At 48.0% G+C, this 14,123-nt stretch overlaps 1 protein-coding gene across 11 annotated transcripts in view; it reads right to left on the reverse strand.

Annotated features, from left to right (window-relative positions):
* Positions 1–14,123, reverse strand: part of pik3cd (phosphatidylinositol-4,5-bisphosphate 3-kinase, catalytic subunit delta) — a 216,924-nt gene that overhangs the window by 28,056 nt on the left and 174,745 nt on the right. For all 11 annotated transcript variants that reach the window (XM_048561566.2, XM_048561564.2, XM_048561562.2 and 8 more), the window contains 2 exons: positions 13,891–13,941; positions 11,167–11,334 (listed from right to left, as the gene is read on the reverse strand). In XM_048561566.2, coding sequence (XP_048417523.1) covers positions 11,167–11,334; positions 13,891–13,941 — 219 coding nt within the window. The remainder of the gene's footprint in view (positions 1–11,166; positions 11,335–13,890; positions 13,942–14,123) is intronic.

Raw genomic sequence — 14,123 nt, forward strand, 5'->3', positions numbered from 1 at the left:
GAGTGTGTGAGAGAGAGTGGGCATGAGTGTGTGTGTGAGTGGGCATGAGTGTGTGTGTGCATGTGTGTGTGTGAGAGTGTGTGTGAGAGAGAGTGTGGGCATGAATGTGTGTGTGTGTGTGTGTGAGTGTGAAAGATTAATGACATTAGTGGAAGGAATTGGCCATTACTGCCTTAAAGCTCATGAAATGTTTCAGCTTGTGACCTCGCTGAGGGTGCTGTCCTCACTTTAGGAAGCTCCACTCTGAAGATCATGAAAGCCAATTTATAAATGCGAATCTGAGGGCTCATGTGGTGCAGTGGTAGTGCCCCTATCTCTGAGCCAGGAGGCCTGCATTCAAGTCCCACCTCCTCCAGAGGTGCATCATAACTTCTCTGAACAGGCTGATTTAAAAAGAAAACTATAAATGCAAATCTTTCCTTTAATCTGGTGGATGATAAAAAAAATAGAATTCTCTAAATGTGTTTCCATTGTCAAAATGCCAAGCTCATTAATTCCAGTTCCTTACAGAGCTATCTCTGTCATTTAAAAGGAATCTAGTTGCTTCAAACAAGGTTTGCAAGTCATGAGCCAACTAGCAAAATGTAGTTAAATATGCGCTCGGTTTGGTGACTCATACTTTTCTTGCTTTCACATGGAATTACAGTGCACCGCTGCCCCCTCCCCTCTCTCTGTCTGCTCTGAGAGCACAGGATCATGTGGTGCTGCCTGAGAGACACAAGATCCGGGTTCAACGCATGGTCAATGCTGCAGCAGATGCGATGCCAAAATCTGTCTCAGCCTTTCTGAGTCAAGGCAAACAAAACAAGACAAAACAAAACAGTTCAGCTTTCATCTCCTCACTGGTATCCACTGACAACCGCAGGGAAGTGAGGTCAGAGATCCAAGTGCATGAGTTAAAAATGCAGGGGGTCTCAGCACAAAATCCGACACATCCAATTTTTACTTTATTTGTTCAAGGGACATGGGTGTCACTGACAAGACGAGCATTTGTTGCCCATCCCTTGAATTAAGAGACAGTAGGAACTGCAGATGCTGGAGAATCTGAGGTAACAAGGTGTGGAGCTGGATGAATACAGCAGGCCAAGCAGCATCAGAGGAGCAGGAAGGCTAACAGTTCGGGTCTGGGCCCTTCTTCAGAAATGGGAGAGGGGAAGGGGGATCTGAAATAAATAGAGAGGGGGGAGGAGACAGATAGAAGATGGATAGAGGAGAAGATAGATGGAGAGGAGACAGACAGGTCAAAGAGGCGGGGATGGAGCCAGTAAAGGTGAGTGTAGGTGGGGAGGTAGGGAGGAGATAGGTCAGTCCAGGGAGGACGGACAGGTCAAGGGAGCCACATGAGGTTAGTAGGTAGAAGATGGGGGTGGGGCTTGAGGTGGGAGCGGGGCATAGTTGAGAGGAAGGACAGGTTAGGGAGGCGGGGACGAGGTGGGCTGGTTTTGGGATGCAGTGGGGGAAGGGAGATTTTGAAGCTTGTGAAGTCCACATTGATACCATTGGGCTGCAGGGTTCCCAAGCGGAATATGAGTTGCTGTTCCTGCAACCTTCGGGTGGCATCATTGTGGCACTGCAGGAGGCCCAGGATGGACACATTGTCTGAGGAATGGGAGGGGGAGTTAAAATGGTTCGCGACTGGGAGGTGCAGTTGTTTATTGTGAAGCGAGCGGAGGTGTTCTGCAAAGCAGTCCCCAAGCCTCTGCTTTGTTTCCCCAATGTAGAGGAGGCCACAACGGGTACAGTGGATGCAGTATACCACATTAGCAGATGTGCAGGTGAACATCTGCTTGATGTGGAAAGTCTTCTTGGGGCCTGGGTTGTGGGTGAAGAGGGAGGTGTGGGGGCAGGCGTAGCACTTCCTGCGGTTGCAGGGAAAAGTGCCGGGTGTGGTGGGGTTGGAGGGGAGTGTGGAGCGGACAAGAGAGTCCCGGATAGAGTGGTCCCTCCGGAATGCAGACAAGGGTGGGGATGGAAAAATGTCTTTGATGGTGGGATTGGATTGCAGATGGCGCAAGTGTCGGAGGATGATGCGTTGGATCTGGAGGTTGGTGGGGTGGTATGTGAGGACGAGGGGGATTCTGTTTTGGTTGTTACTGTGGGGAGAGGGTCTGAAGGATGAGTTGCGGGAAATGTAGGAGACATGGTCGAGTGCTTTCTCAACTAGTGATGGGGGACGAAGTTGCGGTCCTTGAAAAACGACGACATCTGAGATGTACAGGAGTGGAATGCCTCATGCTGGGAGCAGATGCGGTGGACGGGAAGGAATCAGGAATAGCGGATGGTATTTGTGCAGGAAGCTGGGTGGGAGGAGGTGTATTCTAGGTAGCTGTGGGAGTCGGTGGGTTTGAAATGGACATCAGTTTCTAGGTGGTTGCCAGAGATGGAGACAGAGAGGTCCAGGAAGGAGAGAGAGGTATTAGAGATGGTCCAGGTGAACTTACGGTTGGGGTGGAAGGAGTTGGTGAAGTGAATGAACTGTTAGAGCTCCTCTGGGGAGCAAGAGGCGGCGCCGATACAGTCGTCAATGTAACGGAGGAAGAAGTGGGGTTTAGGGCCGGTGTAGATATGGAAGGGGGACTGTTCCATGTAACCTACAAAGAGGCAGGTATGGCTTGGGCCATGCGGGTACCCATGGCCACCCCCTTTGTCTGTAGGAAGTGGGAGGAATCGAAAGAGAAGTTGTTGAGGGTGAGGATGAGTTCGGCTAGGCGGATGAGGGTGTCGGTGGAGGGAGACTGGTTGGGCCTGCAGGACAGGAAGAAGCGGAGGGCCTTTAGGCCATCTGTATGGGGAATGCAGTATATAGGGACTGGACGTCCATGGTAAAGATGAAGTGTTGGGGACCAGCAAATTGGAAGTTCTGGAGGAGGTGGAGGGCGTGGGTGGTGTCACAGACATAGGTAGGGAGTTCCTGGACCAAGGGGGAGAAAGTGGAGTCCAGATAGGTGGAGATGAGTTCAGTGGGGTAGGAGCAGGTGGAGACAATGGGTCGACCAGGGCAGGTGGGTTTGTGGATTTTGGGAAGGAGATACAAGTGGGTGGTGCGGAGCTGGGGGACGATGAGGTCAGAGGCTGTGGTTGGGAGGTCACCTGAGGTGATGAGGTTGTGGATGGTTTGGGAGATGATGGTTTGGTGGTCAGGGGTGGGGTCATGATCAAGGGAGTGGTAGGAGGAGGTGCTTCAAGCTTCAAAATCTCCCCTCCCGCTACTGCATCCCAAAACCAGCCCAGCTCGAACCCACCTCCCTAACCTGCCCTTCCTCCCATCTATCCCCTCCCACCTCAAGCCCCACCCCCATCTCCTACCTACTAACCTCATCCAGCCCCCTTGACCTGTCCATGCTCCCTGGACTGACCTATCTCCTCCCTACCTCCCCATCTACACTCACCTTTACTGGCTCCATCCCCGCCTCTTTGACCTGTCTGTCTCCTCTCTACCTATCTTCTCCTGTATCCATCTTCTATCCGCCTCCCCCTCTCTCCCTATTTATTTCAGATCCCCCTTCCCCTCCCCCATTTCTGAAGAAGGGTCTAGGCCCAAAATGTTAGCCTTCCTGCTCCTCTGATGCTGCTTGGCCTGCTGTGTTCATCCAGCTCTACACCTTGTTATTCCTGCCCTTGAATTAAATACCTTCAATGACCTCGAATAAGATCATTTTAGAGTGTAGCTAAGTAGCAATCACATTACCGAGGAGCTAGAGTCACATGTAGTCCAGGCTGGGTAAGAATGGTAGATTTCCTTTCCTAAAGGACCTTCGTGAACCATTTATGGCAATCAATAATGGTTATATGGTCAGTTTCAGGCTAGCTTTAATCCCAGACTTTGTTTCATCAACTGCATTATGGGGTTTGAACTCCTGTGCCCAGGACTTTAGTCTGGAATCGCTCCACATATACATATTAAAGTCATCTCAGGATATGGAGAGAAAGTAGGACCATGGCATTGAGATAAAAGATCAGCCATGATCAGACTGAACAAGGAGCAGGTTCGAAGGGCCGAATGGTCCAAAATGGTCCGAATGGTTTCAACTTCAGCTCTGTGTGCTTTTTAAAAGCTGTGAGGATTTCTGACTCCACCCCACTTTCACATATTGTATTCTGGATCCCTGCCATTCTCTGGGTGAAAATTATCCTCTACATTTCGGCATGTAAATCTGTGCCCTGGCTACGAACACTGTAAAGGAGGCAAACTGGACTTTCCTGCCCACCCTCTCTGGCTCACTCATCATTTTAGCCCATTCCATTGGGTCTCCTCACCAATGTTCCCTATGAGGAAAGGTTGAGTAGAATGTGATTATACTTATTGGAATTTGGAAGAATGATGGGGGATCTTATAGAAACAATTAAGTTATGAAGGCAATAGACCAGAAAGAAGCAGGGTGGTTGTTTCCAATGGTGGGTGAAACTAGAATGAGGGGGCATAGTCTCAAAATAAGATCATAGAATCCCTACAGAGTGGAAACAGGCCCTTTGGCCCAACAAGTCCAAATTGACCCTTGCAGCATCCCACCCAAACCCATCCCCCTATAACCCATACATCCCTGAGCACTACGGGCTATTTAGCACGGCCAATCCACCTCACCCACACATCTTTAGGCCGTGGGAGGAAACCCACACAGACATGGCGAGAATGTGCCAACTCCACACAGACAGTCCCCCAAGGGCAGATTCAAACCCAGGTCCCTGGCGCTGTGAGGCTACAGTGCTAACCCCCGAGCCACCGTGCTGTCACAAAGGAGGGAACAGATTTCGGACTGAGTTGAAGAGGAACCTCTTCACCCAAAGGGTTGTGAATCTGTGGAATTCCCTGCCCAGTGAAACAGTTGAGGCTACCTCGTTGAATGCTTTTAAGGCAAAGATAGATATATTTTTGAGCAGTAAGGGAATTAAGGAGAGCAGGTGGGTAAGTGGAACTGCTCAGCCACAATCTTATTGAATAGCAGAATGGATTCAGGGGCCCAGATGGCCCACTCCTGCTCCTATTTCTTATGTTCCTATGTTACACAGTGGCACAGCCATCCAGAGGTTCTGTGAGCAGCAGTCAGTGTGACAACACATGGATTTGTGGTTTCAGAAGGTGTTGCCGTGCACAGATCTTCAAGTCCCTGCAGTGGTGAGAAAGATTCGCAGAACACAACTTTCCATGGCACTAGAAACAACCCCATGTTCCCCAATCTTTCCTTCCAACTAACATCATCCGATGATGCTTGCCCTTTTGCATCGTTTTATCAGATTCCAACTTCCCGGCGCAGAAATTCTCTGCCTGTACCTCTCACTCAGGGGTGAGAATGCTACCCGCAAGCTAAAAGTCTGGGGCTCTAACCTCAGTTATCTCCCCACTGTTCAATTTATCCACCAAAACGCAAGTTAACGCACCATCAGGTGATAACTGTAGAGGGGAGAAATTCTAAAATCACAAAACAATCAATCCCGTCATTCTGTAAAGCACATTCTGGGAAAACAGCCAAGTGCATAATCCACATCAGTATGCGAGCAGCAAGGAAGAACTGCTAATAACTCATGACAGGAAGAACGTTATGCCTGGGATAGTTAGAAGTGAAAATATCAGCAAATAACTGGTCCTTTTCTTGAAACTGATTGGTACATCAGCCAGGATGTGAAATGTTTATCCTCCCCCAGCTCAGAGTTTTGCAGCTTACTTTAGTTTATTCTGGGTCACATTTTACTCGAACGTTCACAGCCTGGGGCCCTAACTCTGCATGTATCTCCAAAATCTGGCATTCACAATGATTGGCCTCATGCCACCCCGTGCCATTTCAATTCCACTTAATCACTGGAGGTTTGCAGAGGTAGGGAATGCTACTTTACAGAGGAACACAAATCTGGTCATTGGCTGTTCCTACACTCGATAAGATCACAGCTGATCTGACTGTAAACTTAACACCACATTCCCGCCCTATTCCATTAACTTCTCACCCTCTTTGCTTAACAAGACTCTATCCACCTCTGCACTAAAAATATTCCAGGAATCCGCTTCTATTGCCTTTTCAGGACAACAGTTCCAAACTTCTGAGGGAAAAAATGTTTCCTCATCTCTATTCTAAATGGACGAACCCTGATTTTTAACAGTCATGGAGATGTACAGCATGGAAACAGACCCTTTGGTCCAACCCATCTATGCTATTATGCTATGGGCGGCATGGTGGCTCAGTGGTTAGCACTGCAGCCTCACAGCGCCAGGGACCTGGGTTCGATTCCAGCCTCGGGCAACTGTCTGTGCGGTGTTTGCGTGGGTTTCCTCCCACATTCCAAAGAAGTGCAGGCTAGATGGATCGGCCGTGCTCAATTGCCTGTAGTGTTCAGAGGTGTGTGGGTTATGGGGGATGGGTCTGGGTGGGATGCTGCAAGGGGCGGTGTGGACTTGTTGGGCCAAAGAGCCTGTTTCCACACTGTAGGGAATCTAATCTCATCAACTAGATATCCTATATAAATCTAAAGTCCAATTTGCCAGCATTTGGCCCAATTCCCTCTAAACCCTTCCTATTCATGTACCCATCTACAATATAATTGTACCAGCCATCGCCACCACCTCTGGCAGCTCATTCCATACACACACCATCCGCTGTGTGAAAAAGTTGTTCCTTAGGTCCCTTTTAAATCTTTCCCCTCTCACCTTAAACCTACACCCCCCAGTTTTGGACTCCCCCACCCTGGGGAAAAGGCCAATTCCCTCTCTCCACGCTCCTCATGATTTTAAACAGGAAATCTCTAGTTCTCTATTCTCCTAGAAGAGTAAACATCCTTTCCACATCCAAACCTGCTGAGTCCCCTATGGATCTTATGTGCTTCCATTGTGTTGTCTCGTACTATTGTAAACTACGACAGTTTCAAGTCTCACTTGTCCAACTTTTCCTCACACAAAAACCCACTCCATTCGAGTGATAGACCCCTGAGGAGGCTCTGAAGGATTCTCTCAGTCTATCGGAAAGTAAATGGCCTCAAGGGGTAGAGTTGGTTAGCTCAGTTGGCTGGACCAAAGCCAGAAATTAGTGGAGAAATTCAGCAGGTCTGCTTGAACTGTAGTGAAAAAGTGTCACTCTGCCCTAAATGTTGACTCTGGTTCTCTCTCCACACCTGCTCAGACCCCAAACGGTCTGTTCAGTTTCAGATTTCTAGCAGTTCTTTGGCTGGGAAGCTGGTTTGTGATGCAAAGCGATACCACTGCAGTGGATTCAATTCTCACACACGCACAGGTTGGTGTAAATGAGAGAAAGGATGGGGGTTTAGAGTGGGGGTGCGCGGGGGATGGACCTCACTAGCAGCTGCGTTTGTGGATAGTGAATCAGTGGATATCGAGCAGTGTCTGGACATGGACCTCGTTCCAAAAATTAAAAATGATCTGTGGATCAGTCAGACTTCTTCCCTTCACTGAGAACAGGTCTGAAGTATATTACTGCTGGCCCACTGCCCAAGAGGCGAGATTGCTCTCCCTGATCGAGTGTAATTCTGGTTCTGAAAACCGGTAGGGATATCAGAGAGAGTGCCATAGTATCAACACTGATTCCTGTCTGAGGCCACATTGCACCTGCTCCTTCCAGGAACCTGGGCCAAGAATTAAATCTGTTGGTGAAATCCCAGGTGCCTCTCATTGAGGACTGTCTCCACTCGTGGCCAATCCTCCATGGATACCTGATTTACCCTCCTCAATGAGCAGGACAGGGTACAAACCCAGAAGGTAAAAGACCTTTTCCTGTGACATACGCCCTTCTCGGACATTCCCATTTTGAGGAAATCTCGACCCCAGCAGCCCCACCTTTCCCAGGAAGCAGGTGGGTGATGATTTTTCTCAGTCACTAGAGGCCACCTGCTCCCTGGTTGTGCAGGATAAGTTCCCCGAGGTTCTCTCTCAGAGCCTGTCACACCTACAGCTGTTAGACATGGGGAGCCGGCTCCCATTCCCAGCAGCACAGTGCCTATCTGTTCAGTGATTCAGACCTGAACATACTCCCTGAAAGTAAGGTGCCTGAACGTGCTTTATAAATGCATTGCATGTGGCGGGGGCGGGTGGGGGTGGGGTGGGGTGGGGGGGTGGGGAGGGGGTCGGGCGAATAAATTGCTTTTCAGCAGATAACAGCGTACAACATCTAACATGGGTTCTTATGGTGCTGTGATATTGTCCCTCCTTCAGAGCCAGAAAGCCTGAGTTCAAGTCCCAATGGCTCCAGAAGCCTATAATAACGTCTCTGATCAGGTTTATTCAAAGATATCTAAAATATCTAGTTAGCAAAGTCTGTATTCCATCCCATGCAGGCTTTTGGCAGGAATGAACTTTTCTAAAACAGGTAATAACTGCACAATATGAGCATATAGGATTGTAACACTAGTCCCTTTTGAAGACAAGACTCTATTCACTTCACCAACACCTTCCACCCCAACCTTCAGTTCACCTGGGCCATCTCCAGCACATCCCTCACCTTCCTGGACCTCTCAGTCTCCATCTCAGGCAACCAGCTTGTAACTGATGTCCATTTCAAGCCCACCGACTCCCACAGCTACCTAGAATACACCTCCTCCCACCCACCCTCCTGCAAAAATTCCATCCCCTATTCCCAATTCCTCCGCCTCCGCCGCATCTGCTCCCACGACAAGACATTCCACTCCCGCACATCCCAGATGTCCAAGTTCTTTAAGGACCGCAACTTTCCCCCCACGGTGATCGAGAACACCCTTGACCGCGTCTCCCTCATTTCCCGTGACACATCCCTCACACCCCGCCCCCGCCACAACCGCCCCAAGAGGATCCCCCTCGTTCTCACACACCACCCTACCAACCTCCGGATACAACGCATTATCCTCCGACACTTCCGCCATTTACAATCCGACCCCACCACCCAAGACATTTTTCCATCCCCTCCCCTGTCTGCTTTCCGGAGAGACCACTCTCTCCGTGACTCCCTTGTTCGCTCCACACTGCCCTCCAACCCCACCACACCCGGCACCTTCCCCTGCAACCGCAGGAAATGCTACACTTGTCCCCACACCTCCTCCCTCACCCCCATCCCAGGCCCCAAGATGACATTCCACATCAAGCAGAGGTTCACCTGCACATCTGCCAATGTGGTATACTGCATCCACTGTACCCGGTGCGGCTTCCTCTACATTGGGGAAACCAAGCGGAGGCTTGGGGACCGCTTTGCAGAACACCTCCGCTCAGTTCGCAAAAAACAACTGCACCTCCTAGTCGCAAACCATTTCCACTCCCCCTCCCATTCTCTTGATGACATGTCCATCATGGGCCTCCTGCACTGCCACAATGATGCCACCCGAAGGTTGCAGGAACAGCAACTCATATTCCGCCTGGGAACCCTGCAGCCATATGGTATCAATGTGGACTTCACCAGCTTCAAAATCTCCCCTTCCCCGACTGCATCCCTCAACCAGCCCAGTTCGTCCCCTCCCCCCACTGCACCACACAACCAGCCCAGCTCTTCCCCCCCACCCATTGCATTCAAAAACCAGTCCAGCCTGTCTCTGCCTCCCTAACCGGTTCTTCCTCTCACCCATCCCTTCCTCCCACCCCAAGCCGCACCCCCCGCTACCTACTAACCTCATCCCACCTCCTTGACCTGTCCGTCTTCCCTGGACTGACCTATCCCCTCCCTACCTCCCCACCTACACTCTCTCCACCTATCTTCTTTACTCTCCATCTTCGGTCCGCCTCCCCCTCTCTCCCTATTTATTCCAGTTCCCTCCCCCCATCCCCCTCTCTGATGAAGGGTCTAGGCCCGAAACGTCAGCTTTTGTGCTCCTGAGATGCTGCTTGGCCTGCTGTGTTCATCCAGCCTCACATTTATTATCTTGGAATCTCCAGCATCTGCAGTTCCCATCATCTCTGACTCTATTTTTCTCAATCCTTTTTAATTTGCAGTATTAGGCAGTATTTATCATCCAGTTACACCATACGCTTTCAGTGTCTCACTTTAGACCAACTGCTGCTGGACATGAAGAGCTAAGATCCTTTCCTTGAAGTGGAGACTTTACGGCAGAATATTTTGCAATTGGCTCACAAACTTCCAGATTGACTTCTGATAATACTGCCAGGACCCTGATTCGTATTAATCAAACCCCATCAGTTTCAATCCTGATGGAGTTACAGTCACAAATGGACAGGTATCTCCACACTGATGCACTGAATTTAGAGAAGGTGAAGGGACCGTGAATCCCTGGACTTGTTTTCACCCTAGATGGAAGGGAAGGCTCTACAACTGCAGAATGCAACATGTGAAACCATTTTCCAAGCAACTCAGCAAACCCCAAATACCACACAGAGCCGCGAAAATGGGAACTGCAGATGCTGGAGAATCCGAGATAACAAAGTGTGGAGCTGGATGAAGACAGCAGGCCAAGCAGCATTGCTTTTGTGCTCCTGAGATGCTGCTTGGCCTGCTGTGTTCATCCAGCTCCACACTTTGTTACCACACAGAACCAGCAGGTTTCTAAGTGGGAAGAATGTGCAGGTGATATAGGACAGTCATGGTGGAACTAGGCTTGAACATTTCTGTCAGGCCAATGCCCTTAAACAAGATGTGATTTGATTTGATTTATTATTGTCCTTTGTACCTAGGTACAGAGAGAAGTTTTGTTTTGTGTGCAGCACAGGCAGATCATACCATACAAAGTGCATCAGGGTGATTGTATTCCTCTCTCTGTTCAATGTTTTGGCTGCACAAACAGCAAGATCAGCATCAAATCCGAAATTTGAGAGGTCCATTTTGAACTGTAATAACAGCAGGGAAGATGCTGTTCTTGAGTTTGTTGGTACATGTGTTTAAGCTTTTATATCTTCTACCTGACGGAAGAGGTTGGGAGAGGTTATGACCAGGGTGAGACTTTGATGACTTGGACTGGTATCTTGTCTAGGAAGGAGCTGGGGTCTATCTATCTCCTTGCTGTAATGGCTTGGAATCAGGTCTGTGATATTAATGGCACACAATGAAACACGTGCACAAAATCCCTCTAGTTCAGTATTTTCACAGAAGTGGAAAGTAAAACCAAGCAACTTTAAAATAAAACAAAATAACAACAACTTTTCTCAGGTGTATTGCATGGACAGGTATTGCGTAGATTTGAGCCCAAAGCCCACAGCCTGTCTGTCTACACAATCAGGAAGCCTCATGCTGTTATGGATTCACCATGGTCTCTTACCTGAGCAACATCTTCGTGTTTATTCCACTTGGTTATAGACAGCAGCTTACCGAGGGCGTCGGAGAAATGCTCACGCACTTCATACCTTAGTTTCCATACCAGATCCTTCTCATCCTCAAAGAATTCAGTGCATGCTTTACGTTCCATAATCTCCTTCAGCTGTTGTTGCTGTGCACAAGTTTCAGAGAACACCATCATTACATCCTTCTCAAGTGCCACAGTCTCCTTTCACAAGATGACCAATTCAAGCAGCGGATTCAAAATATGTGAACATTTTCACGGACAGCGATCCCATCATATGGCCATACAACATGGAAACAGTCCAACCAGTCCATGCCAAACATAATCCCAAACGAACTTGTCCCACCTGTCTGCTCCTGGTCCATGTCTCCCCAAACTTTCTTATTCATGAAATTATCCAAATGTTCTTAAATGCTGTAATCGTATCCGCATGCACCACTTCCTCAGGACGTTCGTTCCACACAAGAGCCAACCTCTGTATAAAAAAATTGCCTCTTGTGTCTGTTTAAGTCTTTCTCCTCTGACATTAAAAATATGTCGCCTAGCCTTGACATCCCCCATCCTAGGGAAAGGGCAACTCCCATTGAATCTATCTTTACCTCTCACTATTTTATAAACTTCTATCAGGTCACTTCTCAAACTCCTACACTCCAGTGAAAAAAGTGCCCACCTATTCAGCCTTTCTTTATAACTCAAACCTTTCATACCCAGCAACATCCCGGTAAATCTCGTCCAAACCCTCTCCAGCTTAATAATATCCTTCCTATAACTGGGTGACCAGAACCGAAAACTGTATTATAGAAGAGGCCTCCTGTACAACTTCGACATAACTTCCCAACTCCTATACTCAAAAGATCTGAGCAATGAAGGTGAGCATGCCAAACGCCTTTTTAAACCAGACATAACAAGGTGTAGAGCTGGATGAACACAGCAGGCCAAGCAGCATCAGAGGAGCAGGAAGGCTAATGTTTCAGGCCTAGACCCCTCTTCAGAAGAAAGGTCTAGGCTCAAAACATCAGCTTTCCTGCTCCTCTGATGCTGCTTGGCCTGCTGTGTTCATCCAGCTCTACATCTTGTTATCTCAGATTCTCCAGCATCTGCAGTTCCTGCTATCTCTGAAGCCTTTTCAAACCACCCTGCTTGTATGTGATGCAAACTTCAAAGAATTATGTACCTGCACTCCTACGTCCCTCTGTTCTACAACACTCCCCAGGGCCCTACAATTAGCTTTATAAGACCTACCCTGGTTTGTTCTACCAAAATGCAATACCTCTCATTTATTTATAAGCCTGCACCCACATTTCTGCAAGAATCCATTGTACAGATGCTGGTATCACCACAAATAACAGGGAGGAGAGCTACAATAACTGCATTAAATCACACATCATTTCATTAGCTCTCCAGGTCATCAGGGATGGGCACTAAATGTTGTCCTCACCAGTGAGGTCTGCACACCACAAAATAATTTTTAAAAATGAATTAATCCCATCTCCTGTGGTTTGAAAAGGCTCCTCAAACTCAGGGTATAAAGCATAGTGCAGAAAACGATGGGAGTGGAGAGGCAGAAGCAAGGGTTAGCGATGTCTGAGTCAAGTTGCAGGCTAATAGCATAGCTTGGTTAAAGAAGCTGCTCAACAGGTTATAGAGCCCTGATTGCAAGGCAGTGTGGAGAGTTATACCATACGCATTGTGGGAGAGTAACTCCAAATGCAGACACCGCAATACTGCAACAGGCCAGTTTACACAATAGCAACCACACATAAAGCAACATCAAGTCTTCAGAAACATAAACAGAAATTGCCAGAAAAGCTCAGCAGGTCTGGCAATGCCTGTGGAGAGAAATCAGAGTTAACATTTGTGGCCCAGTGACCCTTCATCAGAACTGGTGGTAGCTCAGAAAATATCGGTATCCACAGTTCTTTCAGTTTTTCTAATGTCTTCAGCGCAATCAAACTTTACAGGAGTGTTTTAAGCAAAATTAAGTGCTGAAGCGCACAGGGAATATTTGGGAAGAAAGCCAAAAGCTTGGTCCGAAAGGGAGGTCTGAATGAGCACGTTAAAGGAAGTAAGGCAAGGAGAGTTTTGGGAAGAGGTGGTGAGGGAATTCCAGAGATTGGCGCACAGGCAACTGAGGGTGTGGCCATCAATGATGAATCAAAAGGCCAGATGGCACAGATATCGCGATCACGTTATTGGGAGAACATACTGAAATAACTCCACAGAGGCCGATATCCCTTCATCAAATCACTCTTTACCTACAAATGTGGAATGACTTTGACACTGATCCAACTCCCTAAGAGCCAGCCCTCAGAGTGAATGGAACCCTTGACAATCTTATTTATAACTCAGTCAGGGCTCCCTGATTAGATCAAATTAACAGGCCCACTCAGGGAGCTCATATTCTATGAGGTCCAGCTCGTTATAATTACTGCAGTGAGAAACACAGTCCATCAATGGCAGGAAGTATGATCAGTGTGTTATAGGAGGGCAGTTTGTCTGGGAGTAACTCAGTTTGCAAGTAACAAACAACTGAACACATTACGATAGCGGAGAATAACTCGACCTTCATACTCTTGCGGAGTAACACCCAATATACCTGTTAGCAGGGAGTATGGTGTCGGCATAATCTGGGGGTAATTTTAGGAATAGCATGCAGGGTATGTACACTACAGCATTAATACAGTCAGTACACATTTTATTTACCTCTGCCTGTGATGCTTTTACACGATCTCCATTCTTACCCAGCTCGAGAATCTGGATGAAAGAAGGATTTATCAAATTTATATCTTAAAAAGTAAAAGTTAAGAGAAATTAATAGGTCCTTGATGATTTTGCTTTCGGAAATTTACATCGCTGGTTTGTGAATATTCACCAGTGATGTGGAAATTGCTAATTGGATTTAAGCATCAGAGGTTCCCAGGGTCCCGCAACAGCTA

The sequence above is a fragment of the Stegostoma tigrinum genome, chromosome 28 (genome assembly GCF_030684315.1).
Source record: "Stegostoma tigrinum isolate sSteTig4 chromosome 28, sSteTig4.hap1, whole genome shotgun sequence".
NCBI lineage: Eukaryota > Metazoa > Chordata > Chondrichthyes > Orectolobiformes > Stegostomatidae > Stegostoma > Stegostoma tigrinum.